General features: G+C 30.6%; 2 protein-coding genes across 2 annotated transcripts; both read left to right on the top strand.

Annotated features, from left to right (window-relative positions):
- The first annotated feature begins 10,226 nt into the window (after positions 1 to 10,226).
- On the top strand, positions 10,227 to 12,856 carry LOC108335306 (geraniol 8-hydroxylase). The gene is made up of 3 exons (XM_017571294.2): positions 10,227 to 10,828; positions 11,023 to 11,383; positions 12,163 to 12,856. Exons 1-3 carry the CDS (start codon positions 10,227 to 10,229, stop codon positions 12,769 to 12,771), a joined length of 1,572 nt encoding a protein of 523 aa, XP_017426783.2. The 3' UTR covers positions 12,772 to 12,856.
- Positions 12,857 to 14,917: 2,061 nt separating this feature from the next.
- LOC108334981 (endoglucanase 13) lies at positions 14,918 to 20,269 on the top strand. Its single transcript, XM_052870073.1, has 7 exons — positions 14,918 to 15,077; positions 17,248 to 17,390; positions 18,506 to 18,919; positions 19,091 to 19,177; positions 19,291 to 19,443; positions 19,553 to 19,834; positions 19,955 to 20,269. Exons 1-7 carry the CDS (start codon positions 14,918 to 14,920, stop codon positions 20,267 to 20,269), a joined length of 1,554 nt encoding a protein of 517 aa, XP_052726033.1.
- Positions 20,270 to 20,588: the final 319 nt, after the last annotated feature.

The raw sequence follows: 20,588 nt of genomic DNA, 5'->3' as shown, positions 1-20,588 counted from the left end.
TATAATCATTGATAATTTTAAATTCTCAACATTTAGATTAACGAATAATAATTTAAATAATACACAAAATGTATTAAAAACAAAATAGAAGATTGTAATGATAGCAAAAAATAACATGGAAGTCAAAATTGTGTTTACGGAAAAGAGAATAGAAATTAAAATTATTTATGTAATTAATTATTTCTTGTTTTATACATCAATAGTTTTTAATTTATTTTCAATTAAAGCCTGTTTAAAATAATATTATATTTTACTATTAGTTAACAAACATAAAATTTTTAAATATTTACTATCATTTATTTTTATTTTATTTTATTCTTTAAATTACACAAAATAAGAATTCACTTTAATCAAACTAGTGAAAATATATGAGCATGTGTGTTTACATTTTTATAATAAAAAATAATAAAGTTATTGTTATTACTTAAAATATTAAAATAGTTTTTCTAATTATTATAAATAATTATTTTTTTATTTTGTAGATAATTTTATGATTAAAAAATAATTAAATTTAAAAATATCGTCAAATAAAAAAAACACTTAAATGAAACAATCACTTAAAATAATAATTTTAATCTAAAATAATATTTATTTTTAATTTTATTGTAAAAAATATTTTTTTATTTTGTAAGTAGTTTTATAATTAAAAAATGATTAAGTTTAAGAAACGGTTAATTTTAAAGAAAATATAACTTAAGAAGTAAAATTCATAAAATAATTATATTAATTTAAAAATAAAACATTTATTTAAATGGTAAAATTAGAAAATAAATATAGACACACACAAAAAAATGAATTTCTTTATATATAGGTATAGCTAATGTCTAATTTTAAAAAATAATTACAAATTTACCATCTTAAAAACAACTGATTACATTTTTTTCTAAATTAGATAGCTAACAAAATCTTTTAGATTGTAATTTATAAATATAAATCAATAACTGTCAATTAACTAAATCAATATTTTTCATTTAATTATATTAGTAACTAATTTGGACACTAGTTTATATTCTAAAATATCAAGTACAGTTTTATATTTAACACAATATATATGTATATATAAATTAAAAAAATATAGTAATTAAAAAAGTGTGACCACTCCATAAAATATAGAAATTATAACTTAAATGATAACTTCCGAAAAAATATAATGTAAGACCAGAAATTTTTTTATAAAAATATTTATAATGTTGAATATTTTACTATAATTAAAATCATAGGAAAATTTTAATTTAGTTAAAAAATAAATATTAAAATTTGTATATGAAAATTAAATTAACAATATGTACACATGGATATTAAAATATTTTCACATAGACATTAAAATAATATTTTCACATAGATATTAAAATAAAAGTAAAATTTGGCTATAAAAAGGAGAATTTAACTTTTAAGTAATTGAAAGAAAAGGTGTTGAAGATACAACTTACTTGCATTTCCTATCATTTCATTGGTAAGGAAAAGGCTATAATTTTTTTAAAATTGATTTAACGTTTTAAGCTTAATTTTGTTATGTCGTAAATTTGATAAATGATTTAATGTTTAAATTGATGAAATGGAGATCTGTTGTGGTGTTCGAACTATTGGTTTGTTTGACTTAGGGATTTTAATTATGGGATTAGGTTACCTGTGTTAAAATTATCTAATGTATATTTTGAACTCAACAATGAATTTTCATTAAAGAAAAAGCTAAACATTAGAAGATTAGCTGACCTAATGCAATCAAATTAAAAAAATTAGGATTTTTTTCGTTACTAGTTGAATTAAAGCTAAAATTTTAACAATTAATTCTAAAAACATGGTTCTTTATGTTTGACTATTCAATTGTTTATTGTAGAGTTGTAGTTAAAACAGTTTTTTACCTAAGATTATTGTAGTTTAGATTACTGACAATTTTGATTTATGTTCTTATTTAGTGCGTAACATTTTCTATAATAACAAAATTAATTTGATTCTTTTCGTATTTTATTTTTATTTAATTATTTTAATTTAATGTAAAAATATATTTTTTGGTGTTTTGAGGTAAATAAATATTTTTTTTCGTTTAGATGTAATTAATGGAAAGCAAATGAGGTAATTAATGGAAAGCAAATGAGGTGGGACTAATGTTTTCATTGAATTAAATTATGTGTTGAGCATGATTATTGAACTCGTGAGTTTATGTGCTCATTCAATGCTTATGAGTTAACTTGTAAGCAAACTTAGATTTGGTGTATAATTGGTGGGCAGATCTAAATTGCGAGCTTGCTTTCAATTGGGTGAGTTCGTGATTTATTTTTCAATTGAAAATGACTTTGTTTTTAGGGCTTACTAAATTAGGAATTTATGATTTAGTTCACTTACGAAACTCGTCTTCTTCCTTCGTTTCCTGATGCTCTTCTTTAAGTCGTTTGCGACTTATGTCAATTATTGTCACATTCATTATTGTTGTCGACCACCATCTCACCGTCAACGTGGTCATGCCTCACCTCTTTTGTTGCATTGTTTCGCACTTGTAATGGGTCACATTGTTTCACACTCTTGCACCTTCCTCTTTTGTCGCACTGTTTCGCACTCGCAGTGGATCAAGTCTTCCTGTAACGCCCCGGCAACTCACAGGGACCGTTGACTGCCCCCACAGATCACCACCAGGCTTTCCAGTGTGCTTTGTCCTCACTCGCACACTTTCCAGGAAAACTTCCCGGAAGGTCACCCATCCCAGAATTACTCCAGGCTAAGCACGCTTAACCATGGAGTTCTTATGAGTTAGGCTACCGAAAAGTAAATGCATTTTGGTGATATGAGTAGTCAAATCAATTCCTTTAAGCTATCCTTCAACTGTATAGTCCCATACCTATACAGTCTCCAAATCCCTCTCATTCCGGTGTATGTTCGATTCATCCATGTACCCCTTCCACCCGAAGCTGCCAGGAGCCGCTCCTTGTCTGTGCCCCCTGCACCATGCTTCTTGCACCGGCGTCACTCCCCGCCCTCGTCTCCGTGCCCGGGTGTCACACTTCCCTTGTTGTGTTTGTCGTGGTTGTTGGAATTGATCTAGTGTTTGTTGTGGTCGTTGGAATTGTTCGACACTCATTTCCTTTGTTTGTGTAAGTGAAAATAATTGTTGCAAATGGTTTCTTTCTAATTTCTTAAGTCATCCTTTGTTTCACTTTTTTATTTCTCCGCCCCTCCTTTCTTTCACTTTTTAATTCTCAGCCCCTCATTTGTTTGCATTGGTCTGGCCTTCTCTGCTTTTAATTTCAAATTGTTTTTAATTGCTGCATTGTTTAATTTTTTATTTGTAGTGAAAAAGTTAGACCATTATGCTAAAATTGCATCAAAATCAGTGGATATTAATCCAAGTGCATCTTTATATATTAAAAGTACAAGTAAAAAGGCTTAATATCAATTTTGGTCCCTAATTTTATTAGGTGTGTTCAAAGTGGTCCTCCTATTTATTAGAAGTTCATAACGGTCCCATATATTGTAAAAAAGTTTCAAATTAGTCCTTTTTGCTTACCCGTTAAAAATTCTAATGGTGTAATGCCCACCCTAGCAAAAAGTGAATGAATTGTCCATAGTTATTGATTGTGTGGTAGACTCAAGTCAATTGACTTGGCAACGTCAGGTTTATTGATGTGAAAATGTTAAAAGTTGAAGTTATCGAGTAAAAGGAAAGGGTTAGGATTCGTGGAAGTTCTTCTCTGAATTAAGCAAAGTCGTTGTGGCGAATAACCTCAATTTGGTGAAATTGGTTTCAATTTTAATGAATAACTCCAATTTGGTGAAATTTATTTCAATTTCGTGTGAGAGCTCCTTCGTTCTTCCATCAACCACAAATCCTCCATTACCTGCAACAAACCCTAAATCCCTAATTTCTAGAAATCCTAATTCTCCAAATTTCAGAAACCCTAAATCGTCAACCATGAGAACCCCCAAATTTGCGAATCAATCTCTTGCGACTTTTGCCTCCGTTAGAAACCAAATCGCACTCATAAGAACCTCGCGAGCACCACCGCAAACCACTATTCTCCTTCAACCTTCGAGCAACACTATTCTCATGCAACCACCCTCTTCCACCATGAAATCGCACGGCAACAAAACTCTCAAATTGTGCTGCCACCATCATCGAGCTACATACAACCACAAATAAACCTACAAATTAAAACACAAAGGAACCCTAACCACTTTGAACACACCTAATGAAACTAGGAACCAAAATTGGTATTAAACCAAGTAAAAATGCTCCGAAAAACCAGTCAGACATTGGATAGAAACATGAATTTGATATTAGTGGTAATGGAAGAAAAGTTAAATATAACCATTGCTCCAAGATTGTGAGTGAATGCATATTTAGATTCAAACATCATCTTGTTGGAACAATGGAGGATTTTGAAGCTATATAATTTTATGAGTTTATTTGAATTAATATGTTATTCATATAATTTTTGTTTTCATGTAAAGTAAACTCTTATGAGTTTATTAAGCTCTCACAAGTTTACGTAAACTCTTAAATTTGATAATTTAGGTGTTGAGTGACTGATATTTCCATTGACTTAAATGATGTATGTGTGTGGCTTCATGAAATATGAGTTAAAAGGATTAATGTGTGAATGTGTAGTCTTTCTTGAGAGGGGAAAATGTACTTTGTGTATAATCATGTTATGGTGTATAAATAACACTAGATGTGTGTTGCACATCATCCTACCTTTGCTACTTATTACAATCATATAGATGAAATAACTAGTTGGGTGAGTTGAGGAAGATTTATATCTAAAAGGTTGGTAATAACCATTCTCAAGTAGATTTAAATTTACACTAGCATATAATGTGGTTCAATTTTTTATACAAAAGAATTTATAAATTTATAAATGATAGGTGCACTATCTTTTTATACTAATTTATACATCGATTTTTCGAAGATTCTGTTTATGGTTAATTAAGATATGAACGAGTTTATTAGAAACCGAGCTTTAAATTTTGGTTGTATGAATTATAAAAGTGGTGTAGTTATATTCTAAATTTATAGATATGAAATTGGTTATTTTCTATTATTTGTAATTTGTGCAGTTATTTACTTGTTAATTTTATTATCTTTTTATTTAAAACCTTAAATTTTTAAATCAAATTTTAGCTTATCCTTTCATTTTTTAAATGTATTTGTTTTTGGATGATCGTGTGCAAATACAAGAGTAGAAGATATAGGAGGTGAGAATCTCGACAGTGCTATAATTCAAGAGTAGGAAAACATTTCATAAAAATTATTTATAATATTGAAATACTTTATTATAATTAATATAAAACCATAGGAAATTTTAATTTAGTTAAAAAAGTGATATTAAAATTTGTGCCTGGAAATTAAATTCATAATATTAACAGATGGTTATTAATATCACTAAGTTTTCTTAAAAGAATTTTGCATATTAGTTTCACACTTTTTTTTTTTCATTTATGTAGCATTCTCCTTTTATAGTCAAATTTAAACTATTACTTTAATATCCATGTGAAATTTTTTAATAATATTTTAATACCCGTATGTAAACTTTTAATATTAATTTAATTCCCATGTTCAAATATTAATATTATTTTAATATGTAAAACTATTTTAATATTTATGTAAAAACTTAATAATTTTTTAACACCATGTGTAAATATAATTAATTTAATTCTCATGCACAAATTTTAATATTATCTTAAACTTAGCTCATTTTTTAAAACTTTTAACTAAATTAAAATTTCCTATAATTTTACATTATAATAAAATATTCAATATTATAAATATTTTTATAAAATATTTCTTGGGTGTTATATTTTCTCCAACGATAAAAATTTGTATTCTCAAAAACTACTTATTCCAATAATTTATGAAAAGAATGTGCACTTTGATGAAAAACTTATAATATTTATGTTAGTCGTCATCCAAAAACAAGTGAATTAATGAATAAATTAAGGGGAGAAGTGAAACAGTTAAATAAATCTAATACCACTAGAAGGAGGCTTTAAGACCCATTCAGAGAATATGGGTCACACCATATTTCATAGGCCCCGTGATACTAAACACGCATACTTTCATCATAATTAAACAATTAATATTTGATTAGAAGTAGAAGTTTCATCATAATTAAACAATTAATATTCTATTACAAAGTACAAGTTTGAGCTAGGAATATGAATTAGAAAGTATTAGAATATTAATAATTATGCTCTTACCTTTCCTTCAATTATGTTGATCAAGTCCTCTCTTGAGAAGTTCAATATGAAAGGTGGTTTGTAATGTAAGAAGATATTATTTTAATATCGAAACATTGATCAAGACATACAAGACTAAAACCATTTAATGAGATTTTTTTTCTTTCTAATATTTATTGTTGTATTTTTATGGCCACAAAATAATTTTAAAATATTGTATGATGCTTAAGCTTGAGTTTGAGTCTCCTCACGTAGTTGTCATATTTTTCTTATTTTTTATTTCACTTTTGACTTCTTCAACTTTGGACAATATGTTTTCATGTACCCTGATTTTCTACATCCATAGCAGATAACCTCTTGATTGTATTCATCTTTTTTTTTACAGTTCTCAAGAGCTCATCCATGTGAGATTCTTCATGTCTGCGCCTCCTAAATGGCTATGGTTTTGAGTTTCCCAGTCTTATATGTGTTTATCAATGGCTACTTTAGATATTTTTAATTTACTACGAATAATATATCTTAGTAAATGAATTTTAACTTAATTTTATAATTTATTTATAAGATAAGGTTTCATCCATTTATATATTTTTAATTTATTTTATTTTTAGTTGACGTGGAATTTTTAATAATAAATAAAATAATATATTTAAAAAAAACAACAAATCTGGTTAAAATACATTTTAACAATGATTTTAAACTCATGTTAAAAAGTAAATTATAAATTTAACTCAAACTTATAAAATTGAGTTGTAAAGTAAAATTTGTATATATTTATATACTTTAAATTATAGTTGTCAAAATGGGTCACAACCTGTGGGCCAATCCAGCCCATCACGGATTCAAGTCGGATTGGGTTTGAAAAAATTATATTTTTTTTATGCGCGTCAGATTTCAATCCGGCTCATTTAAACCCGGCTCATGCAGGTTGAACCCGTGGTGGGCCACCACCTACCTAATTTTATTTTATTAAATTTTAATTTTATAAAAAAATATTTATTTTTTTTTTCTTGAAAAAATTTTTTAAATTTCTTATTTTCATAATTAATTAAACACTCATGTTGTGAGTGAAATTTGGGAGTGAAATTTGGGAGTGAAATTTGTTTAGATTTGAATTATAGAAAGTTTGTAATTTTTTTTATTTTAAAAAAATTGTAATTAAGTGAATTAGTGAGTCAACCCGTTTACCCATCAATCCGTGGTGGGTCGGGCCGTGTTTGAATTTTTCTGACTCGCTAATAAATGATTCGGATTGAGTTGACTCACTAAGTAACTAACCCGTGGTGTACCGGACCGGATCGGGCCAGGTGGCCCGTTTGATAACTCTACTTTAAATTTGACATTATTATAGTCGAAGTGAATTTCAAATAATATATATATATATATATATATATATATATATATATATATATATATATATATATATATATATATTAAGTTTAAAATTTTTATTTAAAAAAATGAGTAAAATGATGAATTATATTTATATAACTCATTTGGTTAAAAGTACTATAGGGATTAGTTTTTTTATTTTATTTTTTTGTGCAGAAGCTTTCAGGATAGTTTATATTATTTTGAGATCTTTTGGGGGACTATAAGGTAAAAGGAATGAGAGGAAATTTGAGAAAAATGAGAAGGATTTGACGTGAAAGTGGGTGATTGCTTCTGTTAATTTGAAGAAAAACGTGCTTAGTTATTAAGACAAGTTGACTTTTGATAAAGGTTAGAAAGTAATACATAGAGGAGAAAGAAAAAAAATGCTTTGGTTTTGAAGAAATACCTTTCCCACTTGCATAAGTTTCGCGTTATTCATCTAAAGTTGATGTCCTTTTAAAATTATAGGATTTGTGAATTAAAGATACTTAGTTATATATTTTGACTATAATATAATAATTGATAATAATTTACGTGTCTTTACTTACACAACAACTTGAAATTTGGATTTAAAGTCCGCGAGATCTCATTAGAGTGATTTGTTTAAATTTCAAAGTGACAGAGATGTTGATTACCTTTATAGTAAAATTAACAAGACAAAAATAAAAATGAAACTTGTAGATCAATTGGTTCTGACTAATTTGAAATATAACTGGTGAAAATTATATTTCTTTGTATATCAAAGATATATAATATTGAGTTTATGTTTTTATCATCTATTTTGAGGATTTTTCGTATATCTAGACAACTTGTTATTTATGTTGGTCTATTTGTCTGTTGAGATCATTGTGAAATTCCGATACTCCATTGATTTTGCATTTCGGTTGTGATGTTTGTGCATACTCTTATTTGGATTGATGAGAGTGTCTGCGATTTTTCTTTATTTTACGTTGGGTTTACCTATTTTGGTGTCTTTCGAGATCAGCGTTGTCACGATCGGAGTGGCGAGAACGTCCTCAGGTTCCTTTCGCTCTATGCTCGACTTACTTGTCTAATCTTCTTGAGCTATGCGTTGAGGAGAGCGATCCTAGCTCCCACTTGAATCCCGTCAAGTTGGCAGGTTGTCTCTCGTCTGAGAATTCCAGTCATCCTTTTCTTGGGATAAAGGCGAGGTTAGAGGGATGACCTCTCGTTCTTAAGGTTGGTCAACCTTTGTTGGAGCTTTTTTTGGTTCGTTTGTTGCTAGGTGCGTAGGGCTTCAAGCTCGACGTCATGTTGCCTGTGTTGTTCATCATGTTGTTGTATGAACATCTGTACTTGCTAAAGGATTGTCAAACGGTTGACTTCCATCGTGTGGGAGAGTTGTGAGAACCTTCGACTAGTGATCATATATAGGAGGCTAGGTCGGGGAAACGTTTTACCGAGGGCCCATGTGGGTGCTAAATGATCTTATAAAGGTCTTAATTGTGAACTTGCATACAAATGACAGAATCCTAAGTGTGATTTTGAGAGCTCTAGTTGTCTAGAAAGGGTCTCCTTACTGTTGAGAGAGGAAAAATTGACTTGTAAAAAACTCTTCAATGTTCAAGTGAGTAAGAGAGTTATGATCTTTATAAATATTAAGTATATTAGTGTTTATAAGAGTGAATATTCCTTAAACAATATTAATTGTATTTCTAAAATCAACATGAACCATAAGTTTATATTTTTATTAGAACAATACTTAACTGATAAATATACTACCATCAAATTGCTAAAATTTAATTATAATACATGAATATAACTCGACATAAATTTTGATTACTTTGTAATAAAATAAAAAGATTTAAAATTTTTTACTAAATCTTATATATTTTTAACTTAGCTATTGAATCAGACAATAATAAATGTCCATTTTTATTACACATGTTTATAGACTTATTTATTTATTTACGAATTACCTTAGTGGTCATTTTTAGTGAAAGAACATTGAAAAGATCTAATATAATTAATGATAATGATGTTTTACAACATGTTGGGGTCAAACAACATGATAAACGATATTTTAACGATCAAGACACACCAAGCAGTGATCATAATCTTGTAGATATCAGAACAGAACCAAACGGACAAATTAAACGTGTTATGAGAGGTTTTGAGACGGTACATAAAAAAAAATAATTAAATATTTTATTAGTATTCAAAACTCCTTAAAGTAACTACACACGTTATTTTAGTTGTCTTTTCTTTTCTTTTACTTCAATTATTATAATTTAACTTTGGAGTTGTATATTATCTTCTTCTACCATTGTCTAATTTTAATTATGTAGTCAAGTGTGACACTTGCATCAATTCAATTATATTATCTTTGCAGTACGTAGTATCAGATAATTCAAAATTACATATACCCGGATCATAACAAGAAAATCAATTTAACCAAACTGAAGTAGTAGCAACATAAAAAAGTAGATTCATTTTGAAGACAAGAGTAACATAATAATTTTACATAGTCATGAATTAGAAAATTTATTTAATTCATCACATCAATTAAATCAGTTATGATTTTTCTTTTTACTTCCATTCACTTTTTATTTCTATTCTTTTTTCCTTTCAGTTCATCGAATCTACTGGTGGTCCAAACACACCCTAAAATATCATAAACTTACCACAACTCTCAATCATATATATTATATACCGAAAAACAATGAATGAGATCTGAATTATACAAGTTACTCTGCTGGATCTGCTGCACTTTCTCTTACACAACATATGAGATGGAGACAAACTCAACATTGTTCTTCACTTTCACAGTCCTTTTGATCACCATCATCACCTTTCTGAAAGCCCTCAAATCACTTTTCACTCCAAACAAAAGCAAATCAAACCTTCCACCAGGCCCTAAAGGTCTTCCTCTTGTGGGAAATCTCCTCCAACTGGGTGCCAAGCCCCACCAAACCCTGGCCACCCTGGCCAACATTCATGGCTCAATAATGAGCCTCAAACTGGGCCAAGAGACCACCATCGTGATGTCCTCAGCAGAAGCAGCCAAAGGGGTGCTCCAAATCCATGATCACTTTCTCTCAAACAGAAAGATCCCTGATGCAATGAGAGGTTCCAGCCATGACCACTTCAGCTTGCCCTTCATGCCAGTTTCACAACAGTGGAGGGAGCTGAGGAAGCTGTGCAATGAACTCTTGTTCTCCAACAAGAACTTGGACGCCACTCAGGGACTCAGAAGCAAGAAGGTTCGAGAGCTTTACAGTGACATTCATCGTAGCAGCTTGAAGGGTGAACCTGTGAACATTGGAAGGTTTGTATATGTATCAAACACACACACACACACATAAAATTAGTTAGGAAAATTGTTTCCTTTTCAAATGTGTAATTTTACTTTTTGTGAGGTTTTGATCATATTAACATCAACTACATAATTTTCTCTTTGATTTTTTCATGTGTCTTGTTTATTTTCAATCTGTTTCTCTGTCTTTGAACCGTATTTTTCAGGTTGGCTTTCAAGACGACAATAAATCAGCTGTCAAACACAATCTACTCAGAGGATTTCCTTCAGTCGGCTGAAAAAGCTGGGGAGATGAAGGAGTTGGTGACCAACATCATGAAAGAGGTTGGAAGGCCAAATTTGGCTGATTGTTTCCCAGTGCTGAAGATGATCGACCCTCATGGAATCAGAAGACGCACAGGAAGCTACTTTTCGAAGCTTTTGAACATATTCAAGAGCTTGATTCACAAAAGGTTGGAACTGAGAAAAGATGCTGCTGGTTACTGCACCAAAAAGGACATGTTGGATGCCATGCTCAACGATGCTCAACATAAGATGGACATAGTTAAGATTCAACGTTTGTCATTGGTATTTTCCTTTTCCTGCACTTAAACTTTCTTATATCTTCAATAATACTTATTTTCTTATTTTCCTTGTACTGTTCTCCCTTTTTACTTTCTTACCTGCAGAAGAAAATATTGAAGGTTTTTGTACATGTTTTAACCTAAGAAATATATGAAAAAAACTTTTACATACAGAAAGAGGATACTTTTGCTAATATTCTATAATCATATCTAATGTTCTATTTTTGTAATAAGTGATGCATTTAATAAAACTCATTAGTAAAATAAAACTTTAAATTTGATTGAAAAATCATACCATGTGCATCTATATTCTTGAACTTTGCTTATTGAGAGAAAAGAACAGAGTATGTGAATTTGTTAGTACAAGTTTCTAGCCACATGCAACAAAAATAATAAAATATCTTTTTCATAAATTAAAATTAACTTGTACACAAAACATTATGTGACAAAATCTTTATAAATTCATTACATCTAGTTTATTTTTTCTATATTTTCTTTGATAAAATATTTAAAGAAATTTGTCCTATCAAATCATTATAAAAAAACAGGCGCCAGTGATTCTTCTGATCTTTATCAGTAATGGTTGGCCCTGCCTTGAAGAGGAACATTGGGTTGAAAACTATGGACAGGGAATTGATGACCCATTAAGAGAAAAAGGGTGAAAAACAAGGTGGACCCAACCTGTTTGTGAAAATGACAGAAAAATTTTTGTAGGCTTAAATAAAAGTCTTCTGGTTTATGGTTTTGTCCGGACTAACCGTGCGAAAATGTGTATTTTGTCAGGATTTGTTTGTGGCAGGAACTGATACAGTGACATCTACGGTAGAATGGGCAATGGCTGAGTTACTTCACAACCCACATGTTATGTCAAAGGCAAAAGAAGAGTTAGAGAGGATTATAGGAAAAGATAACCTTGTGGAAGAGTCAGACATAGCGAAACTCCCTTATTTGCAGGCAATAGTGAAAGAGACTTTCAGGTTGCACCCTGCAGTTCCACTTTTGCTACCCAGAAAAGCTGAAGTGGAATTTGAGATGCATGGATACACAATTCCAAAGGGTGCACAAGTGTTGATTAATGTGTGGGCCATAGGAAGGGACCCTAATTTGTGGGAGAAACCTAGATTGTTTTGGCCTGAGAGGTTTTTGGAATCAGAAATAGACTTCAAAGGAAGGAGTTTTGAGCTTACCCCATTTGGTGGTGGGAGGAGAATATGCCCTGGTTTGCCATTGGCCATAAGGTTGGTGTTCTTGATGTTGGGATTGTTCATCAATTCCTTTGATTGGGAGCTTCAGGATATTCAACCAGAGGATATGAACATGGATGAAAACTTTGGACTCACCTTGGAGAAGGCTCAACCTGTTTTAGCTATTCCAATCATTCCAAAACATTAGATATTCATCTGGTCATTGTATAATTTATTATTCAACTCTTATTACAACTATCTATTTCCACAACATTTGAGATGTTTATTTTTTACTTTTTAAAGTAAAAGATGTATTAAGAATTTCATATTAATTAAAATAATCTTAAATTATTATATATATATATATATATATATATATATATATATATATATATATATATATATATATATAAATTATAAGTATTGACGGTTAGACGATTCATATAGATTGTTACACGCTTGATTTATAAGGTATTGTTTAAACCATAATGTTTAGAGATAGAATGTTTTTTAAGCGTTTAGTAAGACTGCAGCAATTAAAAAAGACAATTCTTAAGAAAATAGCGTCTGATGACAAGATCGTTTATCAATGGTTAATTTCATAAGCAATTGCACTGTTTATAAATGGTTAACTTAACTAAGCTAACTATTAAGTGTTTGAATTCTTTTCAGAATGTATAATAAATCAGATTGTTTACAAGTCTTAGATAATAACTCTCAATGAGATTATGTGTTTACAATGTTATGAACAAAGCAATAAAAGATGAAAGAGAGAAATAAACGACACAAGAATTTAACGTGGTTCATTGTATAAATGCCTACATCCATGACTACACTAGGACGTATTTTTATGTTCGGTGTATCTTTCAAGCTTTACAGAAAGTTTTTATATAGTTAAAAAGAGAACAACATCTCATAGTATTAAGTGATGTGAGACTAAATTAAGTTTCACAATACTAACATACAATACAACTCAATCTAGTGAACCTTGTAGGATTTTCTCTCTTCTTCTCGATGTAAGCTTATGACTCTATGAAGCTTGAGAGTGTATTTTTAGAATTTTTATTCTTGCACGAGTGTGAGTTTCGCTTTAATCTTTTCGTTATTTGTATGCTTATTCTTTCTTTTTTTTTCTTCTTTCCAAGGGATCTTCTAATTATAAGCTTCATGGGAAAAAATCTATTAGATAATTTTTGTCTTCAATCTTCATATCTTCGTAGCCTTTTTGTAGATAGTAACCATATGAAGTCAACATGTCAGACCAAACATAGGTTGTGTGAAATCTTCAACACGATTTTTCATGGAGAGAATACTCCATGAATGTTTTTTTTGTTTCTAACCTCTACTTCTGATATGGAGCATGTTGATACTTGTAATAGACATATCTACACAAAGTAAAGTAGAAATGTATATTGACATATATGTTCTTATTCTTATTATTTTTGTTGATTGAAATGTTGTGTATTTAATGTTTTGTATTGCGTTTTCAAAACAACTTTGTCAATTTTTCTATACATGTAGTTTAAACACTTTTTGAAAAAATATTAGGTACTACTGATACATAAAGGTTTCATTGTTGGATAAAAATATCATTTTGTGTCAAGGTATCGTTTAACCTTTTAAAGACGTTTAGTAATATTTGTTTAGTATGAGAGTGCATTTAGAAAAGTGTTACTCAACATATTGTTTTTGGAGCACTATTTATAGCTTTAGCACATCATTGCATTGTTTAGAAAGTTACATAAAGAATACCTTTAGTAAATATATCATATTGATGAGTTTGCCAAAATATCATTTAATGATGTGTCAATTATTACACTAATGCATTTACTTAAATATCATTTAATAACACGTTAACTAAAATATAATGCAATGACCTTTTTATAATAAATAATCTTTTAATAATATTGCATCTACTAGAATATCACTTGGTCTCAGCAATTTATTAAAGTTTTTCTTTATTCATTTAAATGTCGTAAGACTTGTTTCATAAAATGTTTTTCATTTAATGATATTATTTCTCTAAGATAATATTTTCAAAATAATAGTTTCGTTTATGGTTGTTGGTTAAACTTTAAAATATAAAAAATTTATAAATCCTATGTTATAGACAATCTTAAAAAAAATACTCTTATTATATATAAACTACCCTCTCACATTATAAATATACGAGGAACTGATATTCACTAGTACAATTAAAGACAATGGCACCGGTTATTTTAGCTTATAGGCACCGGTTCTTAACCCGATGCGTATGTAGACGAGGTAAAAAGTCTACGATTTTATGCCTCGGTTATGAACCGAGACAAAAACGATACAGGATTACAACTCGGTTCAAGGAGAACCGAGGTAGTATGACAGGATTACAACTCGGTTCAAGGAGAACCGAGGTAGTATGGTCTTCTTGGTTTCCCCCGCCGACCACCATCCGACTTTCTCACGCTGCCAAGGTTTCCCCCCGCCGACCACCACCATCTTTCTCACATCAGACCACCCAAAACACCGACCACCTTCGTCCTTCGCGAGAATCACCCCGCCACCCAATTTGAGAACCACCATCTTCTTCGTCCATCATAAAAAATTTACAGACCTGCAAAAAACACCTCACACCAGCAATCTCATCCTCCTCACGCAATGCCTTCATCAATCATCCAACCACCAAAACCCACCATCACCACCGTGAGCCAAATCGTGAGTTCCTTCATCTCCAACAACCTCCTCATACTTCGTCCATGAAACCTGTAGAAAAAATCCCCAAATTAGATGGAAACTCTAATCGCGAATTAGATGAAAAAATCCCCAAATTAGATGAAACCTGCAGAAAAAACCCTAATTGCACATACACAGAACAAACGTGAGAGAGGGACGAGCACGCGGCTGAGGAGCGAGCACGCGGCGGAGGGGCGAGCTTGCAGCAGAGGGGCGACGAGAAGCTGCGGGGGAGGCGGCACCGTGGATTTCTTGCGTTGAAGAAGAAAGCGTGAGAGAGGGGAGGGAGGCGAGAGCGAGGGGAGGGAGGCGCGAGAGTGATGGAGGGGAGAGTGAGGGGAGGGAGCGCGAGAGTGATGGAGGGGAGAGTGAGGGGAGGGAGCGCGAGAGTGATGGAGGGGAGAGTGAGGGGAGGGAGCGCCAGAGTGATGGAGGGGAGAGTGAGGGAAGGGAGGCGCGAGGGGGAGGCGAGAACGAGAGTGAAAATATCTGTGGGTTATATGCCTCGGTCCTTCTTGGCCCGAGGCAGTAGAAGCTGATACGCCTCGGTTCTACTTATCAACCGGTGCAGTATACTTCTTTTACCTCGGGTTCCTCTTAACCGCGTCAGAAACTGTGTCAGAAATCACTCATTAGGCACCAGTTGCTTTTACAACCGAAGTGGTAACCCTTTTTGGCACCGGTCAAGTCTGAACCGAGGCCTATAAGGTCTCATTAATTACAAAAATGCCACCGTGTCTGAATAGACAGCGGTTGGGTGTAAACCGAGACCTATTGTGCGAGTTTAAAAGCCCATTTTGTACTAGTGATTAAAAAACAGTGTTTTTTTAACAATTATCGAAGTGCAACATACACTGGAAGAAAAAGAATAAAATAATGATAAAAATATTATTTATAATTAATTATTATAGTTAATTTGAGTTGAAACATCGGAAAGTCAAATGTAAAATATCAAATAATTAGTTTTATGATTTATATATAATATACATAATAAGTCATAGTGAAATTAATTATTTCATCAAAGCACTTTTCAGTTTCTACAGATATACATGTAACGAAGATGATTTTTAAGTGTGTATATATAACTTTTTATATATCCCGTGCATGCTTTATGGATGACTCTAATAAAATAGTTATATGGTCTTTTCTCTGTTAGTTATGATATTTATAATAATTTGTTTAGTAATTATAATACTATTAAATACATTATCATATTTATAAATTTGTTTAATAGTTTTATACTATTAAATAGGATGTTATATTAATAAGTGCAAAATTAGTTATAAAAATGATGTTGATTAGTGCAAAATTAGTAAGAATAATGTTGATGAAACTATAAATTTTGAACATTTTTATAATAAGGTGAAAAACTATGGTTATTTGGACAAGTTTTCTTAAACTTCTTTTTGAAAGGAAAATTAAAATTAGTTTATATTCAGCTTACTTAAGTTATGCATTATTCAAAAGTTTTACCTTTATCTTTACACAAACTAATTTAAATTTATGAAAAATTTATTTTATTTTTTATCCTGTAAAAATATCTATAAAGCTCGTCCAAATTAATATATTCTTAATAATAAAACCAGAAAAAAAAATTGAATATTCTTATAACATTTTATAATATTCATAGAAAAAAATGGTTTTATAATCTCATCCAAGGTCAAATTATTATAAAAATAAAATGGAAGTTACTACTCTGGGTAATTTGTAATTCATATTTTTAAGAGTTACCAGGAAAAATATTATATTTGGTAGTCAGAAATATTAATTAAGTTTGACATATTTAGTAATGAGATAATTAAGATTATTTTGCAGGGTGGTGGTTGTGCTATAAATAGGGTAGAGCATGTTGAAGTGTGAAGAAACACCAAATATTTGTTTCCTTGTTGTCATATGAAATCAATGGTGATGACTCAAAGCAGAGTCTTCATTTTCAGTGTTCTCATTTTCTGTTGTTTCGAAATTGATCATGTAGCCTCTGCTCATGATCATGATTACAAACAAGCACTCAGAAATAGTTTGCTGTATTTTGAGGGCCAACGTTCAGGGAAATTGCCACCCAATCAGAGAGTCACCTGGAGAGCAAATTCAGCACTTAAAGATGGCCATGATGCTGGAGTAATATTTTTTTATATCTATTTTACCTTTTTATTTTATTTCATTTCATTTGAAAGTTTCCACACACACACACACACACATATATATATATATATATATATATATATATATATATATATATATGATTAAAAGAAAATATTTTACTGAAAGTTAATAGTATCCTTTAAAAGTGGAAACATAAATTTTAAATAAACAATATCCTAGATATCGGAAAAATTATTATTTATATTTTTTTTACTAAAACTATTTATTTTTAAAATTAATAAAAATGTATTCCATTTAAGTCTTTTCAAATTTTGATTATTTTTTATTTGATTATTTTTAATTTGATTGTTTTTTTAACTAAAATAATTATCTCTAATAATACCATAAAAATAATATATATATATATATAAATTATTAGATGAAGTAACGATATGCTGTTGAAAAAAATGGTTTTATTAATATTGTTCGTTAAATTATTTTTGTGATAATTACATAGAAATATTTGTTATTTGTTATTTGTCAATTGATATACTAATTGTTTTGAATGTTTTAAAATGATTTTGTCCTAAATATTACTATTAACGTTTCCTTAATTATAAAAATAAGAACAAAATCACTGCGTAAAACCGCATTCAACATGACGTAAGTTACAATTAACTTAAAAATATTTTTATCTGATGCAAACATTATGATTTTTACTATCATTATTTCCTTATGTCAGTTTTCTTTTTTCTTTTAAAGCTTCACTCATTATTCAGTCTGTTCCTAAATTTAATCCATTGACTCAAAACGAGAACATAAAACGCATACGAAATAGTCCAAACATTTTCATAACTTGAATATCTCATGATAATTTTTATTTTATGGTTCATCAACTCATACAATTTTTTATCCCATGAGTGATAAGATTGAACACAGTTGATAGAAAACTATATGTATAACAGATTAATTCAATGTGTATATCTGATTTTTGGAAAAAGAAGAAAACTATACATAGCGTCCATAATAAGAACTGAATTAATTTATTCTTTTTATTATTATAATCTCAATTTTTTTTCTTTTAAGTTGAAAAAATTGTTGGACAAGAAATATTTTCTACGCAAATTATTAACTAATAATTTTTCCGGCAGATTGATCTTGTGGGCGGATATTATGATGCCGGAGATAACCTGAAGCTAGGGTTTCCACTGGCATTCACCATAACCATGCTTTCATGGAGCACAATAGAGTTCAAAGACAAACTTTCCCAGCAGAAGGAACTCCAAAACGCGCTCAGCGCCATCAAATGGGGCACAGATTATTTGATTAAAGCACACACAAGTCCTGATGTGTTATACGGCGAGATCGGAGATCCAAATTCCGATCATCCCTGTTGGATGCGGCCGGAAGATATGACAACTCCTCGGACTTCTTACAAACTCGACCGTCAGCATCCTGGTTCCGATCTCGTCGCAGAAACAGCTGCCGCCTTAGCAGCTGCCTCCATAGCGTTTCAATCCGTCGATAAAAAGTATTCCTCCACCATGTTACTTCATGCAACGCAGGTTCGTATACACATTATAACCCTAAAAAAACTTTTACAAAACGTAAGCTATAATTTATTATGTTGAAGATATTTTATATTTTCAAAAAAAAGTTAAATATACTATTACAAAATATATATTTATATATTACATAGTATAACTGATTTTTTAATTTATGGTTTTTGTTTGCAGTTGTTTGACTTTGCAGACACTCATCGAGGTAAGTATTCAGACAGTATCACACCAGCAAGGGAAATATATTCCAGTAGCGGCTTCGAGGTCTGTATAAATGAAATTATGTATATTTATTACTTTATTTTGATATTTAAGTAATAAAATATTATACTGTATTATGTAAAACGTGGAAATTTATTTGATTGTTTTAATTACAGGATGAATTGGTGTGGGGAGCTGCATGGCTTTATCGTGCGACCAACATGAAGAAATACCTTGATTATCTGGAAGGAGTGAGAGATACTGGTGGTGTGAGATCAGTGTTTAGTTGGGATGATAAGTACGTGGGTGCACATATTCTTGTAGCAAAGGTATCATTCGATTATCATAAATAATATTCAATATTTTTTGACTTTTTGCTTTTATTTTTCATGAAATCTATTTGCTTGATAGATGTAATTTGTTTTGAATGTGATGCAGCTTGTTTTAGATGGTAAAGTGGAGAAATCAGGGATATGGGCACAATACCGATCACAGGCAGAGGAATATATATGTTCCTGTGCTCAGAAATCACACCAAAATGTGCATAAAACAGCAGGGGGTCTCTTTTGGTTCTTACCATGGAACAATAATCAATACGTTGCTACTGCAACATTTGTGATGTCTGTTTATTCCAAGTATTTATCTTCAAAGGGTTCATCCCTCCACTGCAGTGGTGGTGTTGTCAGTCCTGATTATCTCACTTCTATTGTTCGATCCCAGGTACTTCATCTCTTCTTAAATTAAATCTTTAAGTTTATCCGTCGATAAATTTAAATATGTCTATCCATCCTCAATCATGTATTTCTAGTAGTAAACAGTGTTTTTTTGTTTTCCTTATAGGTTGACTATATTTTGGGTTCTAACCCTAGAAGCATGAGTTACATGATTGGATACGGGTCAAATTTTCCAAAAAAAATTCATCACAGAGGAGCGTCAATTGTATCAATCAGAAAAGATCCTACTCCAGTAGGATGCAAAGATGGATTTCAGGAATGGTTCCATAAGGATGCACCAAACCCTAATGTGTTGGTTGGTGCAGTTGTGAGTCCAGATGGAAATGATAACTATCAAGATAGTAGGGATGATTATCAACTAGCTGAGCCAGCAACTGTTACTATGGCACCTTTGGTGGGTGTTCTTGCTCATCTAGCTTAAGTTGTAGAGTTTCACCTTAATTATAATCCTAAAATACTATATGTAATTGTGATAACGAAGGAAGCATTTTGAATAATATTGCCTCTCTTTCGTACCTCTTCGTTTACACCAGAATTTTGATATATGCAATTTAGTTGTTTTTGTTTCAGTTTGGAAACATATGTAAACACTACTATAAAAGTTTTTTATAGTTCTTTACGCTTGTTATTTTTTATTTTTGACGTCTTAGTTTGAAACGTCAATTTAACATTGGAGTAGAAAATATCATCGAATAATGTCAGTCCTAAGCCAAATTGATGTTTATTAACGATGGACACCA

Source organism: Vigna angularis, chromosome 10, assembly GCF_016808095.1.
Source record: "Vigna angularis cultivar LongXiaoDou No.4 chromosome 10, ASM1680809v1, whole genome shotgun sequence".
Classification (NCBI taxonomy): domain Eukaryota; kingdom Viridiplantae; phylum Streptophyta; class Magnoliopsida; order Fabales; family Fabaceae; genus Vigna; species Vigna angularis.
This window is presented reverse-complemented; position numbering and strand designations above follow the sequence as displayed.